Source organism: Chiroxiphia lanceolata, chromosome 3, assembly GCF_009829145.1.
Source record: "Chiroxiphia lanceolata isolate bChiLan1 chromosome 3, bChiLan1.pri, whole genome shotgun sequence".
In the NCBI taxonomy this organism is placed as follows: domain Eukaryota; kingdom Metazoa; phylum Chordata; class Aves; order Passeriformes; family Pipridae; genus Chiroxiphia; species Chiroxiphia lanceolata.
In genome coordinates, this window is record NC_045639.1 from 46,629,086 (window position 1) to 46,644,143 (window position 15,058).

General features: G+C 43.3%; 1 protein-coding gene across 3 annotated transcripts in view; it reads right to left on the bottom strand.

The window, feature by feature from the left end:
• Positions 1 to 12,901: 12,901 nt before the first annotated feature.
• PACRG (parkin coregulated) overlaps positions 12,902 to 15,058 on the bottom strand; it is a 228,373-nt gene continuing 226,216 nt past the window's right edge. For 2 of the 3 annotated variants that reach the window (XM_032681402.1, XM_032681400.1), the window contains one exon: positions 12,902 to 13,365. In XM_032681402.1, coding sequence (XP_032537293.1) covers positions 13,211 to 13,365 — 155 coding nt within the window. In that variant the 3' untranslated portion in view covers positions 12,902 to 13,210. The remainder of the gene's footprint in view (positions 13,366 to 15,058) is intronic. The other variant, XR_004355784.1, reaches the window with a different exon arrangement.

Genomic DNA, 15,058 nt, shown 5'->3' on the forward strand with positions numbered 1-15,058 from the left:
GTGTAATTACAGAGCGTGTGTTGTCCTCTCAGGCTGACATCTACTGTGGGTCATTATTTGGATTTTACACTACCAATTCTGAATGCTTCCATTTTTGGTTCATCTCTGATGCAGCTGCAATTGAGTTTTCTGCATGCATACATCCTGAATGTATTTTAACTGTGCTCAGTGTTTAGAAGGTAAGTGAGGATGCTATTAGCTACCAGCCTGCATCTATGAATGATCACTTATCACTTTCTCAGTGGTTTGGTTCAGACATGTGAGAGAATATGTTATCTTGTAATGAGACTGTCGTGGGCTACATTGTTTGAGGGAGTCTGTTGTCAAATAGTTACTTTCATCTAGAGGAGGGGGGAAAAAAAAATCAACCAGAATAATTTATAGCTTTAAAATGCTGATTTTTTGTAAGCATGTTTTAGATGCTTTAACACCATTAAACTATTGTAAACCAAAGCACAATTAAATATTTAAGCAGTATTCTCTTTCCTACACAGGGATAAGTATCTATTTGTCTTGTATCACAATTGTAAGCACTTAATGTCTTTCCAGCACTGTGGTGTCCCACAGCACGTATTCAGAATCAGTACCTCCTGGAGAAGCATGTGTGCAGGTCTTAGGTATAATTTAAGAGGGAGATCTAGAACCCCCATCCTCCTGTTGCAGCAGCAAAAGCACGGGAGATTTTTCTCCTCCTCAGTCACTCATGTCCACCTATTACAGGGATATGTATTTTTCTCTTCTCTTTAGTTAATTTGCATCTTATACCTTCTTCTCCATAACCAATTTTCCTTGCCTTGACCTTCTCCCACTACTGCCTTTCTTATCCCATATGCTACTGGGCTCCTCCTGGAACATTTGCTCCTTTTCCCATTAGGTTTTTTTTCACCTTCCTCATCTCAACTCTTCAACCCTTTGATGTCAAGCACTTCCTCCCATGCTCATCCTGCCTCTTCAGCTCTTCCCTGCAAACCTTAAATTCAGAGGAGCTCAGCTCCATTTTTCCTGCTTGCAATGGGCTCTGTCCCTGCCCGAAAGCGTTTCTGAGCAAATGCTGGTGTGCTGAGCTAAACACCACAGAGAGAAGAGGATGAGACAGGTGGCCAGATTTGAGCAGCAGTTGTTGGGAGAACAGTTTATTTCTGCTGCCTCTCTATGGCCATGGGAGATCATTCACTGAGGCGTAATTTGTCAAGACATTTTTGCCCAGCTGCAGGTCAGTTTGGATCCATCCCTTGAAACAACAGCTGTATATTTCTCTTTTGACACGATGAAGTTGCCCACAGGAGGACTTTCATCCTGGAGCCCAAACAGGCCATTAGATGGGGAGACAAAGCCTAATACACAGGGTCTATGTACCAGCCACCTTTTCAGCAGCACATACTTCTGCTTCTCTAGTCTGGTGTCCAAAATGCTGCTGTAATTATTGACTCAGTCAGCAGCAGTATATCATAATTTGGCTCAAGGAGAACATGATCAAAATTCAAACAAACATAGGACTGAGCTAAAAAAAATGAGTGTGACCAACTAGGAAGGCTGGTTCTGCTCTTCTGTACACAGCTGTAAATCAGGGTTAGTGAGGCAGTGGAGAATGCAAGACAGGATGGGAAAGAGAAGAGAGTCCTGCCTTTTGCCTCAAGGGGTAGGTTTTATTTTCCTGGAAAAGAAGCTAGGGACAAAAATCACAGAAAACATTCTAGGACCCAGCCTCTGGCCATAAGGGCAGGGCTTGTACCATAGGCTGAGCTCTCATTAACTCTGCCACAGGATATCCAGAGCTATACGGGATACCTCTCCAGCACATCCCACCCTGCAACACACTTGCTCTCAGCTCAGCAAGGAAAGCCTGTAAGCAGTCACCTTTGAGTTCCCATATGAGATTTGAAATTTGCTGTTTGACCTATTAATCTTGTTCAGCTGGGGATGGAGGAAACACTGCCTTTATATCCACGAAATTTTGGCAGAAGTAGTTGTGCCAGTTGGGAAGGTTCTTGCACAAATTGGCTCTAGCAGAAACAGGAGAAAATGACTAAGGCATAAACATACAGTTTAATGTTTCTCCGTTAAATTCCAGTTTAAAGGCTATTACCTATTTCAGTACAAGCAGCTGCTGACACAAAGTTTGGTCCCTCTTCCCCCTCAATTTAATTTCTTTCACAAATTCCATGTTTACCTGTGAGGTGAAGTGGGCTGACCCCAGCGTACCACACAGCCCATCTCACAGCCCTTCCCTTGTGGGCAGGGCAGCACAGCCCTCTCTCCCTTCCTCCTCTCTCCATACCAGGGGTGAAGTCCCTGCCTCACTCCCTTCCCATATACCTCTGGGCATCAACTACTCCTGTTTTGTGGGGTTATGTTATTTTCCTCCCTCCCTCAAGCATGGCATCAGGTTGGCAGCTCATGCCAGGGTGCACTTGGGCAACAAGTGCTGCAGGCAAGATCAAGATGGGTTTTTCCAGGCACATAATGGGGAGATCTCCAATGGTAGCCCTTGGCATCACAGGAGGCTGAGTACTGCATGCAGCAGGAAAGCCAGGCAACTGCAAAGCCCAGAGTGCAAACCCTCTCTGTGTGCATTTACAGTATTGGATTTATTGCACTTTTATTGGGCATTTACTGAAATAAGTGAAGAGGTGTAAAGTTCACAATAAAAAAGAAATGCCTTTCATAGAAATTTCATGATTCTTAATATAGTCTGATAGCAGCAGCTTTATACAAAAGTTCTTAAACAAATAGAAAAGAATCACAGATTTTAACCTTAGCCAACATCTAAAGAAAGGTGCACTCTACTTTTTTATCAAATCACAACATAATGTGAGGCAGAGTTCCCCAGCCTCCTGACATTTTCTGTAGAAAGTGATTTAGATAGAAAACTGCAAGTTGAGAGCTAATGAGTAAAACAGACTAAAAGCGCACAAACCAAAGTGACATGGAGCAGACAATTGAAAAGACCCCACAGCTATAAGATGCAGATCTGGTTACATGCAAATACAGTCCTTTTAAAGCACTGCTTTGGGTAAAAGAAAAAAATATAATGGAGAAAACCTCCATGCAACCTACTGCACAGCAAAAATATAAGTTTAAGGTAAGCTCCTGCTCTTCTTCTTCATATGAGTAAATCCCTTTGACGTTATTAGGGCCAATCTAAAAGCTAAAATGGGCAATATTTAGCTGCAATTGTAGCTCTGTGCAGCCCCAGCCAGTTCTGTCCGTGCTGAACTGAAACCAGAGCAGTCACACGGCACTGCTTCCTCATTTTCCTCTCATTGAGACTGAGAGGCGAGGAGGAGGTCTGGCACCAGAACGGCATCAGCAGTTGTTAGAGCAAGTGACTGGGTTTCGCCCTCTGCTCTAGCACACATTTTCTGTGTGACTGCAGTTTGCTCAGCTAAAAGCAGAAATAGCAACACTTCTGACTGCGTGGCAGCACTTTGTGTTTGAGCTGCCTGTCCCTGGAGAGCCGTCGACCCCCAAGAAGAGGGCTATATGGCGGTCTACCCTGCCCACTAGAATGCTCCACCACATTCACTGAGGAATAAAAGATAAAGTGGTCCTTTGCTCAGCATTAGAAGTGAGTGGTCACAGTTCTTCCCCAGTCTCTCTATATTTGCAGCATATACATCAATCCTGTTCTTGCCTGGAACAAAGCTAAAGCAAAGAAGCAGCAGAGGCATCTCCTTGAAAAAATATCACTGTGTTCAACCCCTTGCCCTGCTGCTGCTTCATCCTCCTCCTCCCAACCACCAAGCCTGGCTGATGCCAATTGCCAGCTGCTTTTCCCGGCTGTAGCAACCATCTGTTGTGGCAGGAAGGAAGCAGATGTGCAGAGATTTTGGCAGCTCAGTGCACACTGGGCACATTAAGCATCTGCTTTTGCCAGGAGCAGGCTGGTGGGTGCTGCAGGACTGGGCTCAGCATGTGCCCAACCACCACCAGGGCCACACACAGCTGGGTGAGTACCTCACTGGTACTGGGAAAGGTCCTTTCACTGACCTCCCTGGAGACCATGGCTTTGAGGGCATCTCCCACCCTTGATTCACAAGCCCATCTCCAAGTTGGGATTGGCACACACCTCATTTCACCTCACCCCCAGCCAAGTTTACAGACCTTCCTACACCTCAGTGACAGCATCTGCCCTTTGAGGTTTATTTGGGAACATTTATGAAGGAGCAGCAGCTTCCTTGAGCCTTCAGGATAGCAGGTGCATGTGCATCCACATGGATGGCCCAGGAGGGTCAGCGCCCTGGTTTCAGAGGAGGGAGAGGGAAAAGAATGTCATGAAATGTCTCAAGCAGAGCAAATGAAGTTTCTGTACATATTTTAAGAAAAACATTTAAATTCTCATGAGAAACTTGAAACTAAAATTGGAAATTAAAAAATACTGTTTGTACAACTGCCTTCTATTGATCGAATTACAGAAAATGGCCCTGAGTGAGGGCTGTGGAGAAACCCATCACACACTCAACACACCATCCATCTCCATTCCCCAAATTTAATTATAGCAATATGGTAGACAAGAAAATACAGTGCAATGCTACACAATGGTAATAAGGAGCTGAAAATATTTGTGGATATGAAGGGAAGCTGTTGAGCAGAGGCAATGCAACCATCTTCTTGGGAAACCTAATAATGCTCAAGGATTAAATGGGGTTTAAGAAATCCCATTGAAAACAAAGGAATACTATTTTTTCTTTAAGGAGAAAACCCCCACCATTATAATATGTATGAAAAAACACTGCAGAGTTTGCAACTGCCCATTTTTTCCTACTTCACGTGGTACCAAAATTATCTTATAATTAAAAACTGCTATAACACAGACCACAAATCAATCCTGCACTATGTCAGTAACAAAATTATTGATAGAAAACAGTCTTATGAAATTAGCCCCTCTTATTGTCATTGCTAGACTTAAGTAGGAGCATCCCTTAAAGAAGGCCAGAGCACTATTACACAAATTTATAAATATATATACACACACATAGAATTTAAAAGCAAATAGTCAGAATTTACCAACTTAAATTTCTCTTCTGTGATGAGGATTTATTTTTTTCTTCTACTGATAAAGTAAAAAAACCCTTATTAATGAGGCCTCAGTGGTAGTTACACTGCTGCCACTACATTGTGAGAGATGTACATATTTTTTTCCCAAGGAGGATTTAACTGCTTTGTAGATCCATAACAATATTTCACAGAGAAAGCTTTATTCAATTGGAGCTCTTAAACCTCCATTGTGAAATGTTGTGGTATTTTGTGAGATACGTGGCCTTTGCTATGCACGTGATGCTGGTAGGTTTCTAGGCATGCAAGTTCAAGAGCTTTATTTTCCAGGTATTTTTTCAATCAATTAAGCTCCTTGGTAAGACTGCATGCACTACTGAAAGGAAGGAAAAGAAAAATAACCGCTAACTCTTCCTTCTGCAGAAGCAGCTGGATTTGCTGCCGTTGTCTCCGCAGAGCAGCTTGGACGCTGGCTTTGGCCGCTTGCAGGTTCGCCGCCCTGGAATGTTTCTGTGGGTTTTTCCTCCTTCATTAGAAACATTCTTGTGATGCGGGGGATTCCTATCAAAACTATCATCACCCTCACAACTCGAATCATTCCCCGGCCTTTGAATACAGACAGCTGCCGAGCTACAGAAAACATAGCTGTGCCTCTACAGAATTCTTCACAGAGGGCTTTTTTCCTTAATGTTGCATTTTAATGTGCTTATACACCCAGCCCCTATGGGGGAGTGAACAAAAGGCCTTTTAAAGGCAATTGTTCAGAATGCTCCAGTTGTGCCCTTAATTGCATCCAAGTACACGTGGGCTCAGCGATATGCGGGCATAGTTTTAGCTGTAGGTTGATTTTAAGCAAGCCACACATTTTATAGCAAAGCAATGCATAAAAGCACACACAAGAGAAGAAAGCTTTAATTTAGTCACATTGCTACTGTAAGTAATAATGCATAGCAAGCAATAACTGGATGCAAGAAGTCTAGAGCAGATGTTCCCTTTACTTTGATTCTTGAGGCAGTGCAGTAGCAATTTCTTCCTTTGTAACAGACATAGATGATTCAGTGTTAATAAAAAAAAAGTTTCAGGCATGGAGTTCTTCCAATAAATAGCTGAGGAATAATTCACACTGTGAAATGTGGGGCTAAATGAGGACTTCCAAGTATTCCCCCTCCCTGCACTAAGAGCATTTTGAAAGAGATCTGGGGTTTATACTTGGACTTAAAGTAGTTGATGAAAAGTACTATTTCTGTTAGATATTATTTTTTTTCCCCTCAGAAAGAATTTAGTTGCTTTCCAAAGAAGTGGAGAATTGCAGACCACCCTTGGGGTCTCTTGCCCAGCATGTGCTGGGGATCAGGCTTGCTCCAGCCTGGGACAACACCAACAGCAGCTGCATTGGCCCCTGCAGGAAAAGGGGAAAGAGGCTTGGCAGGTTGTGCTGCTGGCTAGGAGAAGCCAGGCTCAGCTCCATGATGCCAGATGATATGCTAGCTGTGATGGAGACAATATCCCATCCACCAAGGCAGGATGTTGCTATGGGTACATCGGGGCAGAGATGGCAGCGCCTGGAGGAGAAGCCAGTTGAACATGTGCTGTCTCCCCACCAGCAGCAGCATCAGCAGCTCCAAGCATACCTTGAAAAACACATAGGAAGCAAGGGGAGAAGTCCCAGGCTGTCCCATATGGCAGCACTGGGGCACCTGTCCAGCCCTCCATATGAGCAGAGCCTAGAAAGGCTCCACCAAAGAAAACTCATAAAACTCCTGGTCATGGAAAGAACCCAGGTTGTAGCTGGGGGGCCACAGAGGCAGGGGGTTGGGATGTGCAGCTGCGGGGGCCTAAAAAGCTCAAAGAAAGCAGTCTCTCAGTGCTCACAAGCCAAGAGCTTCCCACCATTTCCTCTTATTCCTGTCCCCCACCTGCAGCAGAGCTGATGTTTTTCTCCCAATACACTGCAGGATTATGCAGGAGAAGAATAGAGGAGGACTTATTCCAGAGATGTTTTGCTTCAGCTACTGCCCAGGGACTCAAGTTCCCCAAAACTCACATTTTCCAAAACATAAACTGCAAAGGAAAAGCCTTTGCCGGAATAGCTGTTCACTCCTAGTCTCTTCTCATCAGCTGCCCCCCTACCCACCCAGCTCCCTCAGCATCTCTTCCAGCTCAGCCTAACACCACAGGGACCCAGGAGAAGCGGGAAGCCAAAACACGCAAAAATGAAGTAATGGGACTAATGCAGGAGATGGAGATGGCCAGATGCAGGGATATCATTCCCTGCTTCTAGGGCTAGAGTTAGATAAGCCAAGCTGCTTTGCTGTAATTGCTCCTTAGGGAAGGGCTTAGGAATTACACCCAGAAAACAGAAATTGAAATGTGATAGAAAACTGGATGGTCCACACATTTACAGGCAGGCCCCCTGATTATTGCAATAGCGTGCAAGATGAGGTAGATGCTTTGTCAGACATTAATTTTGTCTGCCTATACCCAGCGGGCCTCGGCATCCGACACTGTTGAACATGTTGTTGACAGGCTGTGCTTGTGATGTGGAGACCTTCTTGAGCTTTTTGATGTGTTTTGACGAGTTTGTGCACAGGTTTTCTTTGACCATTTTACCCATATTAGAGAGCAGTGATTTCATTTCATGCAAGGTAAGCATGACTCCATGGCAGTCACAGAGCCACAGTGGTTACAGATGCTAGTGACTACAACACTTACTGCAGAGGAGTATGCTACCAAAAAAACCCACTCCCAAGTTGTGTATCATATGGCTACAGAGGTAGAAGGGGTGCAGAGATGAAACCCAAGATCAACACGTTCCCACTGTGCTGCAGAGCAAACTGTAACAGAAGGTTGGTGTGCAGCTGATCCCATTCTGCCCTCCAACAGCCTTAATGTCCGATTTTTTTTTTCCAAAAAACATTATGCTGATGCAGATGAACACAGGAAGTTTGGATTGCTGAGATCATTTAATAAACTAAGGGTGTTTCACGCTCTTTTCTTGAGACAGGCAACCAAACACTATGATACACTATTTAGGTGCTCTCTTTGTTCCCGTTACCTCAATGCATTAACCTACCCTCACCAAGGCAAAGTAAGAAGGCTGGGATTTAACTTCACTTTTCAGCATTTGAAAAGAACAGGATTAGTTCCCATTTCACCCCCTTTCACCCCATGCCTCCAGCAGCCAGGGTCAGCAGCACATAGCAAATGCAGAGGGCTCCTGTGTACATGGACACCCACAGCAGCAGCAGAGAGGGTATGGTCCCAAAAATGCCCCCGGCCACACTAACGGCTGTGCCTTGAGCTTTCTCCTCCACAAAAGTGCCCATTCTTCTTCAGCTTAAGGCTTTCTTTCTATGTGAGGGGCTCTGTTAGCAAAAAGTCCAAGCAGGCTCCTCCTCTCTACTGTAGGAAGGGGACTCTGGGCACACGGCCGGCTGGTGCGTGCCACAGCAAGGTGGCCAAGATCAGGTGCTCCTGCTGCTAAAGGGGAAACCCAGAGAAGGGAGCAGTGCTGTCACCCACACTGGGGAGGCTGACCCTGTCCTGCTGCACCCACAGCTCCATACCATGGAGCTTATGAGCCAGTGGTTCATGAGAGCTGCTTAACTCACTCCTGAGTGTTGGTAACAAATAAAAGTATTTGTGGCATCACAAATGGGACAAAAAGCACAAAGCTGACTCCTAGCTTCCCAAGAAACATACTCTTTCCTCCCCGAGGCTGCAGTTTGCTGCCTCAGCTCAGGCAGGCTTCCACTCACCTCACCAGAAGACAACACACACTGTCCCAAGGAGGGGAGAGCTCTCAGCAAGGAGCCCCACAGACATACCCAGGCTAGAATTGCTAGGCAAGAACAAGAACAGCTAAGATATGCCCCACCACACACACTCCCCTTCCCTCCCCTCTCATGCCGGAAGGATTATGGGGCCAGTGTAGGGAACTTCTTGTCCTGCCAGGGCATAAACCTTCCTCTCCCAGTCTCCAGGAGGCACAAAGCAGCTCTGAGAGGCTGCAAGCAGACAGGCTTTATATGGAGTTCCCACAAATATCGCTGCTTTTATTTAAGGCAGAAAACACAGGATGTTACAGATGAGTGGAAAAATGTGATGTGCCCCACTGCCTGCAGAGCCCCTCAGACTGGACAATGCTTTTCTGGAAGTCGGAGGGTCTCCAGACAGGATTAGGAAAGCACATAGTGTCTGCTCTAACTTTTTATTTTTGCCCTGCTTGGCTGCAACTACACCTCCCTGCACCCCACACACAAACACCCTCCCAGCTAGGGTCCCATACCTTCCCTCCCACTTACAGCTTCCCATAGCCCTTTTGTATTTGACTCCTGGGAGGCCCTTTTCAAACTTTTTTGGCAGCTCCATCTCTTTGAAACACTGGAAAGCTACCAGCGAGAAGCCTGGCTCCGGCTCCCTGCCACCAGTGCTGGCAGCAGCTTGCCCTGTCCTCTGCCAGGCTCTGCCCCTCTGCAGGAGCCTGAGCAGCCCCAGCCCAAGCTGGGCAGGAGCCACTGCCACCCCTGCCCCTGTTCACCTTCACATGGGCAAGCTGTAGCATTCAGTGGCTTAATAGCTTGCACAGCCACTGCTTTATAGCACCTCCCAGCATTTACGGAGTACCAGAGTTCCCTGAACTCTGACACCTGTTACAGAGTTCCCTTACCTAGCTTTGGGGAAGAATCATCCAAAAGATTTTATTTTATTCCTGTTTTGATGATCATGCAAGACAAAGGCAGCCACAGGTATATTATTCCTCCCTACTGTTACCATATGTTTTCTATTCCTCAAGCTAAACAGCTACCAGCCAACCTATCTAATATGTCTATCAAGATAAACTGGAGATATCTCAAACATTTAGTTTCCAGAAAACCAGAACTGACAACTTACTTAACTGTCCACACATTTGTTCACTTCTGCTCCTTACCTTGCAATTGCTGGAGAGCTAGAAAACAGCAGACGACCTCAGAGTAAGGCACAAACCACATTACTTCTGTAACACCAAGTTAGCCTCAATGCCACTACACTTAATTTATACTGCTTGAAACCTGGCCCAGAGTGCCTCCTAATTGATTACAACTAGAAACTGTTGATTGGCTTGCCCCTAGTGTCAGTGACCACAACTACACAATCTGGTAAAAGAAGAGGCAGTTACTATTTTTTTAACCATAATTCCACTTTTTGAGCATAGTAAAATAGCTAAGCAGTGTATTGAATGACATAATATTACTCATATGCTTAAGCACCTGAGTCCTTGATCTTGTGCTTTATAAAGTGCTCTGAGCTGTGCTGTAATTGCCTATAAATACGCTGCTGATCATGCTTACAAGGACACTGTCAAGGTTGGAAGGCCTACAGATTGACTTAGTAAAGTGACAATTTAAAAATAGTTTTATTCTCAGTGTTCCTAAATTACCAACCTGTGTTTTTTCTCATGCTTCTTTTTATCAGTCCAGTTCCTAGCAGTAATAAGGTTATGGGAGAATGTTCACTTTTAAAGCAATGGACCAGGCATAGAAATAGTATGATAGAGGCTAATGTTCCCATCCTGAACATGCAAATAAAAGCACTTTACTGTAAAACCTATTTTTCCTGATGTGAATGGGTATGACCTCTATTGCCCTTATGATTTGCCATAAGGTCACCCCTTGCAGAGTACTGCACACCAATGTCTTGTGAAAGAAAGAGCACAAGGTTTAGGCGATCAGGTCTGGACAAGTCTGCAGCTTCACCAAGTACCCATTTTCCATGGTGTGTCTTTGTCAGCAGGGAACAGAGTTACAAAGCTGGTGAGGAGCCTGCAACTTCATCTCATCCTCAGCAGTGCTGTTGGGAATGCAGAAGGGTGATGGGATGGGGAAAACACAGGGATGAGAGCCCTTTCCCGCACTGTCCCTTCCATGAGCAGCTCCGTGGCTGAAGCCCAGCGGCGGGGGAGTTGAAGCCAGCTATTGAGGAGCTTTTTGATCTCAGGCAAAGAGCAGTACTGGACTTTCTTTAAGGAAAGAATACAAATAGCTGAGGACTGAAAGGTAGCCTGGGATTTTTCCTTTCATGAAGGGCTTGGTTTGTTTCCGAGCTGAATAACTCAAACTCCCTCTGAGCTTCAGTCCTCCAGCACACTCTGTACTCACGGGAAACCTGCAATGCCACAGTAACCAAACCCACAGATGCCAGTAAATAAAAATGTATGGCTCATTGGTGCCAGGGACAATGCAAGGCAAACAGGGAGAAACTGCAAGCAAAAGCTGTGCTGATAGTTCCAGAGTGGTTAGTAGAAAGGCATTTTTGGAAGATGTGGCCTTGCCCCCCTTGCAGTATTCTGCTAGCCTCTGTGCTGCAAGGTTTGAAGACAAAGCTCTTGAGCTTCCACAAACATGGGCCTAGAGCTAGGCTTCACCTTCCTTTCTGTCTGGAAAGTGAAAGATTTACAGATACCCTAGACATGAGGCAGTGTTTTGAATGTCCTTATCCATCACAGGTGCATGTTGGACACAGGATAGACATTGTTTAAACTCTAGGGATTTGAGGGAAGCCCTGGCAAAACCGTGTAAAAAAATTCAGAAAGAACCAAAAACAAAAAGAAAATAAATGTCTCTGGAGCCTGGGAAAAAGGCACACCTCCAGCAGCCATGGGGCTGGTGAGTGCCTGTGTCTGGTGGCATCACTTGATGTTGCAGTTCCTCGAAGAGGTGGCAAGAGTAAAAATCTTCTTCACTTTTTTTCAATTTCAGGAAAGAGAAGAAAGTAAAAAAAATCCTCAGGCTGAAGATGCCACAGAACAGAAAAAGGCAATTCTAATGTCAGTCTAACAACAGATATGGCTCAAAGTTTCAGCAGGTGGGAAGGTGCTCCCCACGCTTCCAGTAGGCATCCAAGAGAGCAGGGCAGCGTAGGGGCTATGTCTCTCACTCGGGCAAGCCTTGTAAGGTGTGAATATGGATAAACACTTGAAAAATCTCATGTGTCTAACACCAAAGAGTGCATTTCAGGCTCTAACAGTTACAGAGAAACACTTGAAAGTGCAACTTGCATATATTTTAACAGCTTCCAGAAACCAGAATAAAAGCAAAATGAGCCCAAAACCTGTACTTTTAAAAATCGCATGCTTTTTAAGCAAAGCTTGTATCTCTGATTTGTTTTGAGCTGACTCAATAATTTTAAATGGTTGTCCTTGAGAATTGTAAGTCTTGCTTTATTTTTTGTAGGTTTATCCTATAGAAATGCTTAAAAAGCAATAAAGTCAATCTCAACAGCCTTGCTTAAATCCATGATTATATCAGTTCTGTGTTACGAGTATGCAGAGAGAAACTATCTGAGCAGGAAATTGTAAGGGATTCCTGCAACAATAGTTACATTGTTAGCACACGTACATACCATAATAATAACAGAAAAGCAATAACAACCTTGCAATTACAAAAAATACCCAATGCCCTTTAAAAATGTATGTGTATATTCTGTGTTTACCCAGATTAAGTGTCACTAGGGGCTAATATTTTATGTACTCTACATATTCCATCTGGTTTATTAAAGTTTTTTCTGGGCTTCTTTTCTTCAAAACTGTGGTAGTGCCTTATGTTCACCAAGAGGAACCCAAGTTCCATTAAAGGTAAGCACCTGCAAGCTGAGAACAGGAGCGTGTAAGAAATCTGGATTAATTTAATGACAGTGCTGTATAATGGATGATATAAATTTTCCTGCTGTAGTTGTTATATACATTCAACAGTTTTATTGTATGTCAATGCACATTATTCGGCACAGCTGCTAGAGAGGCATTGCTGAACTGGTGTTTCTCTTCCATGACAAACACCTATTAAGCAGTCAGCATAAACTCTTCTTGTTACAGCCTCTGACATCACCCTCAGGGCAAGCGGACACAGAACAGCAATTGCTGAATCGCGTATGAAAATTATAGTTTTATTGTCTATACAAGTGAAGGTTTAACTCAGATTCCTGCTCGAGTCAGCTCTGTTATAAAGGAGTGATTCTTTCAGGGTACAAACAAGCACAGTACACCATTGTAATCAAAGGAACAGACACTATTTATGTATTGGAAAGCCTTGTTCACAATAGTGCTAACACTCTAATGCCCCAGAAGCCACTATTTTAGCAGCTGTAGAGAAAATAAAGCATGACTAACAAGATGCCATACAGAGTCAGATACAGTTTTTTTAGTACACAGATGGAATCATCCCGTTTAATATAATTCAGTTTAAAGGCACGACCAATAAGTGGGAACCATGTATTTAATGTTTATATAAGCATTTTCTCCACCGTAGCGTTCAAAGGCTTCCAGTGTCTCTTGAATGAGAACTCCAATATTTTCACGCTTCTGCTGGCTGTATTCTATTCCATCACCTAAATTAACTGGTTAACAAAAGACAAAAAAAAATATATTTAAAGTCTTATACTTTGAAATAATGACATAGGAAATTGCAATTGCTGGTCAGTCACTGTGCCTCTATTAGAAACTTTGTTCTGTGACATGAAACAGAGCTGAATTTGAAAACAGGATGGGTTTGGTATCTCTTAAAGGCTCTGCTCAGGCTCTAGTTTCATACGCCTTCAAAATTCATGTACGCACTACGTTAGTATCTAAGAAAAAATCCTAATAAAAATAAAGAAAACACATTCTTTTATAAGATGAATATGGACTCTCTTACACTGTTAATATCTTAAAACCATTCCTTCTTTATTTCTAACATTGCTTATTTAAGACAAAATTCAACTGCCAGATGCATAAGCACTTCTCTACAAAACATGATTTAATCTAGACTTGTTACGCTTTGAAACCTTAAAAAGGTATTGGCTTGGGATTGCTCCCTGTTAGACATCATATTCAAACACTTTTTTTGTTTCTAATAGAGGGAATGTCATCTGGCCTAAAAGAGATTTTTGGAGTATAACATGGTACTCAGTAAATTTCTGCTTCCTGAAAAATGTGTAAAAGTAAGTCAATGTCAAAAGGAAAAATTGTTGCAGGCCCCAGATGCAGTAACATTTACTTCTGCTTTCTCTAACATGGACTAGCAAGGGTGACACATGATCATACACATAGATCATAATTCTTTAAAAATCAGTGTGAACAACTGTGACAACAAAGTAAGAACAATAAGAAATAACTTCAGCTGTCAAGATGCTGAGAGATTTAAAGGAGGAAAATATAATTTATTTGGTTTTAAAAACAATATTCTGCAAAGCATCTGAATATATATTCCAAGACATATATGAAAAATAATTTGATAGGAGCACAATGTACTCAGATGGTGGCACACAGCGTGTAGTGTAGTGGCCAGGTGGGGCAGCTGTCACACTGCTGTAAGGTAGTCCACATGCAAGCAGCCAGTGGCCTCCCTGTAGGCAACAGGGACAATATGCCCATAAGAAACATTTAACATCTCAAACAACATTTCTTGCTCATTGACACTCTCAGCCAGCCAGCAAAAGACAGGCTTGTCAAGACAATGCAACCAACTCCTTGGGTATTGCTGCCTTTCACATTAGAAACACGGCACACAAGGGCGAGTGTAGATTTTGCTCCCACTGCTGCCTCCAGATTCCCTGGTCGATGAGACAGATGTACAACTCCATGCATCCTCATATCCTCTCCTAGATCTGAGGCCCAAGACTCTGGATTTAAAGCTTGTGGCTTTGTTACCAGTAAAAACTGAAGAACCGTGCTCGTGAAAAAAGAGCTGGTAAACATGGGTAAAATCATCCTTTTGATGAATTTTCCTGTAATATATCTGATTGCACTCCAAGTTAATTATGTGTATACCAGTTTTTCAAACTGATTACACATATTTATGTCACTTTACTTTTTATGAAATGGTTACACAAATACAGATGTGACATGCAAGGGCTGTGCTTCTGAGTGGAAAGGTAGTAATTTTTTAAAATGATGATTACTTTTAAGCACATAAATATTTTTGAATACATTAACTGTTAATTTCACTGACATAAGAAGTCAGGATTGTGACATCAAAATTTATTACAATGAATTTACTGTAATGTTAGAAATAAGAGATTATGAGAGTGTATAGAAAACACCAAGAGCTAT